The sequence below is a fragment of the Engraulis encrasicolus genome, chromosome 20 (assembly GCF_034702125.1).
Source record: "Engraulis encrasicolus isolate BLACKSEA-1 chromosome 20, IST_EnEncr_1.0, whole genome shotgun sequence".
Taxonomy (NCBI): Eukaryota; Metazoa; Chordata; class Actinopteri; order Clupeiformes; family Engraulidae; genus Engraulis; species Engraulis encrasicolus.
The window spans coordinates 43606475-43608974 of record NC_085876.1 but is presented as its reverse complement, the minus strand read 5'-3'; the positions used below and the strand labels follow the sequence as shown (position 1 = coordinate 43608974).

General features: G+C 51.9%; 1 protein-coding gene across 1 annotated transcript in view; it reads right to left on the bottom strand.

The window, feature by feature from the left end:
* Nucleotides 1–2500, bottom strand: part of LOC134436052 (uncharacterized) — a 32774-nt gene that overhangs the window by 29339 nt on the left and 935 nt on the right. Inside the window, exons 2-4 of the mRNA XM_063185081.1 lie at nucleotides 2333–2447; nucleotides 1427–1668; nucleotides 1–1191 (exon numbers count right to left, since the gene is read on the bottom strand). The exon at nucleotides 1–1191 is cut by the window's left edge and continues 1212 nt beyond it. Of these exons, the coding sequence (XP_063041151.1) occupies nucleotides 1–1191; nucleotides 1427–1668; nucleotides 2333–2447 (1548 nt within the window). The remainder of the gene's footprint in view (nucleotides 1192–1426; nucleotides 1669–2332; nucleotides 2448–2500) is intronic.

The window sequence follows — 2500 nt, the reverse complement described above, 5'->3', positions numbered from 1 at the left end:
AGAGCTAGCTTCTCTCACTGGGCTGCTAGCAATTATCAGATCTTTTGGGGAAGAGTCAGCTTCACTTGCAGGATTGCTAGCAATTTGCAGATCTTCTGGCAAAGAGCTAGTTTCATTAGCAGGCCTGCTAGCAATCTGCAGATCTTTCGGTGAAGAGCTAGATTCTCTCACTGGGCTGCTAGCAATTATCAGATCTTTTGGGGAAGAGTCAGCTTCACTTGCAGGATTGCTAGCAATTTGCAGATCTTCTGGCAAATAGTTAGTTTCATTAGCAGGCCTGCTAGTAATCTGTAGATGTTTTGGTGAAGAGCTAGCTTCTCTCACCGGGCTGCTAGCAATTATCCGATCTTTTGGCGAAGAGTTGATTTCACTCACAGGACTGCTAGCAATTAGCGGCGCCTTTGGTGGTGGAGAGTTGGCATCCTTCCTAGCAATGCTAGCGGTTAGCACTTCCGTCGGACTGCTAGCAGTTGGCAGCTCCCTGGTAGGAGAGCTAGTCTCATTCATGGCCGAGATGACTGCTAGCAGCTCCACTGGTATAACGCTGGTGTTATGGGGCTCCAGGGGAGATGGTGATCTGTTCCTACTGACAGGCTGCAGCTCAGGCATATAGTCCTTGGACGTGTTCTTGGAAGTGTCTTCGTCAGGGCAACTAGCAGGACAGTTAGCTGAAGAGCTGTCTGATGACAAGGCATCGCCAGCTCCACGATTATCCGTCTCCAGCTTTCCTCCAGCTGCCCAATCTTTATCTCCATGATCATACGCTGCTCCAAGCTTTCCTCCCGGGTCTCCTCCTGACCCGATCCTCCCCCCTCCCCCCGGGTCACCCGTTCCCACCTCCATCTCCTCCTCCTCGTCCAGTTCATCCCAGCAGAGGTCAATTATGACTGGTGACGACGCGCCATCGTTACTGGTGCTCACGGCAGACGACGGGCCAGGTTCTGGATCCAGGTCCACCGGGCTGTCGGGCCAACCGGCTACTGCGGTTCTGCCACTACCACCACTTCCGGTTCCGGTTCTGCTCTTCAGGTCAGGCACCGTGGACGAGGGCTCGCAGTCCAGGCTTGAGCCCAGATCCGGACCAGTACTGGAACTGGAACCGGCCGCCGCAGTACTGGACCCGGCCGACCTACTGCTGTGGTCTGGGGATTCGGTGGTGGCTGTGGTGACGGTGGTACTCTCAGCCTTCACCTAAGGGAGAGACAATATTGATAGCACAGATATAGTACATTAGCTTAGCTGCTGTACACACACACACACACACACACACTATACAAAATGATTTGTTTTTTTTTCATATTTTCATCATCATAATGTTCTTTTGCATGGAAAGTGTGTTGCCAGCCACCTACGAATTGAGCACAGAGACTAGCAATTGGAATGTGCACACCATATTGGCATGAGTAGTGGTGTTGTCAAATCTCACCTTGAGGGGAGTCGAGGGAGTGCTCACCACAGCGCCCCCTCTGGAGGGGATGTCAACAGCAGATGGCGGCGGGGGAAGTGCTTCTTTAGGACCCCGCTGGTCTCCAGAGGCTGGGGTGTCCTGGGACCCTGCCTGAGCAGAAGCAGAAGGTTGCTGCTGCTGCTGCGGAGGGTCTTTGGGTTTCTTTGGGACCCTGTGTCTTCTGGAGCAGGCGAACGGCACGAGGCACCAGCTCAACTTACCTACAGTACACACAGACAGACAGACAGACAGACAGACAGACAGACAGACAGACAGACAGACTCAAAACTTATTTGAGACAGATGTTTTTGTCTATGTAATAATTGTAATCAGGGCTCTAAATCAACTTTTTTCATTACCAGTCAAAATGGCTAGTACCGTAGATGTAAATCTTACTAGTCAAACACATACTCAGTAATGGGTCAACGTGGCTAGTATGGGTCAGTCAGGAGGACCCATTTATCTCCCCATGGAGGACAAGCAATGTCTGGACTCTCTGCCTCCCTACAAATTCCAATGGACACCTGGAGTGGTTTTTCCCCTGCTGGGGGCTGTGCAAGGCCGTACCTAGAGGGGCTTGACTTATGGACCACAGAGGGGATAAGCTAGCCAGTGGACCCCCCCCCACCTTCAACGCCTCCTCTGTCTGTCTTAACTGCAACCCCCCGCCCCCCTCTCACCCCGATTCATGCGATGTCTTGTTGTCACTGCTTATTCTAAATATGAGGTTTTTTGGTTCTGCGTCTTGTTACAATGTGGAGCCATAGAATCTTTTTTTCTCCTCATTCCTACCCTAATGTGTGCTATACTGAGCTTATAGGTGGTGGAGGTGTGTTTAAATGTGCGGTGTTATAATTTGGAGCTCTGATTGTAAGTAATGTTTACCAAAGTTGTTGAGGCTGTGCTGTATGGCTGGGCTGTTGACCTGGAGGGAGATGGCCAGCATTCGGGACAGGGGAGGGGGGGCCTGGCCCAACACGGACTCCAACTGCTGCTGCACCTGTTGGGGAGAGGGTAGCAGGAGGCGGGGAGTAATGAGAGGGGGAGACAGAA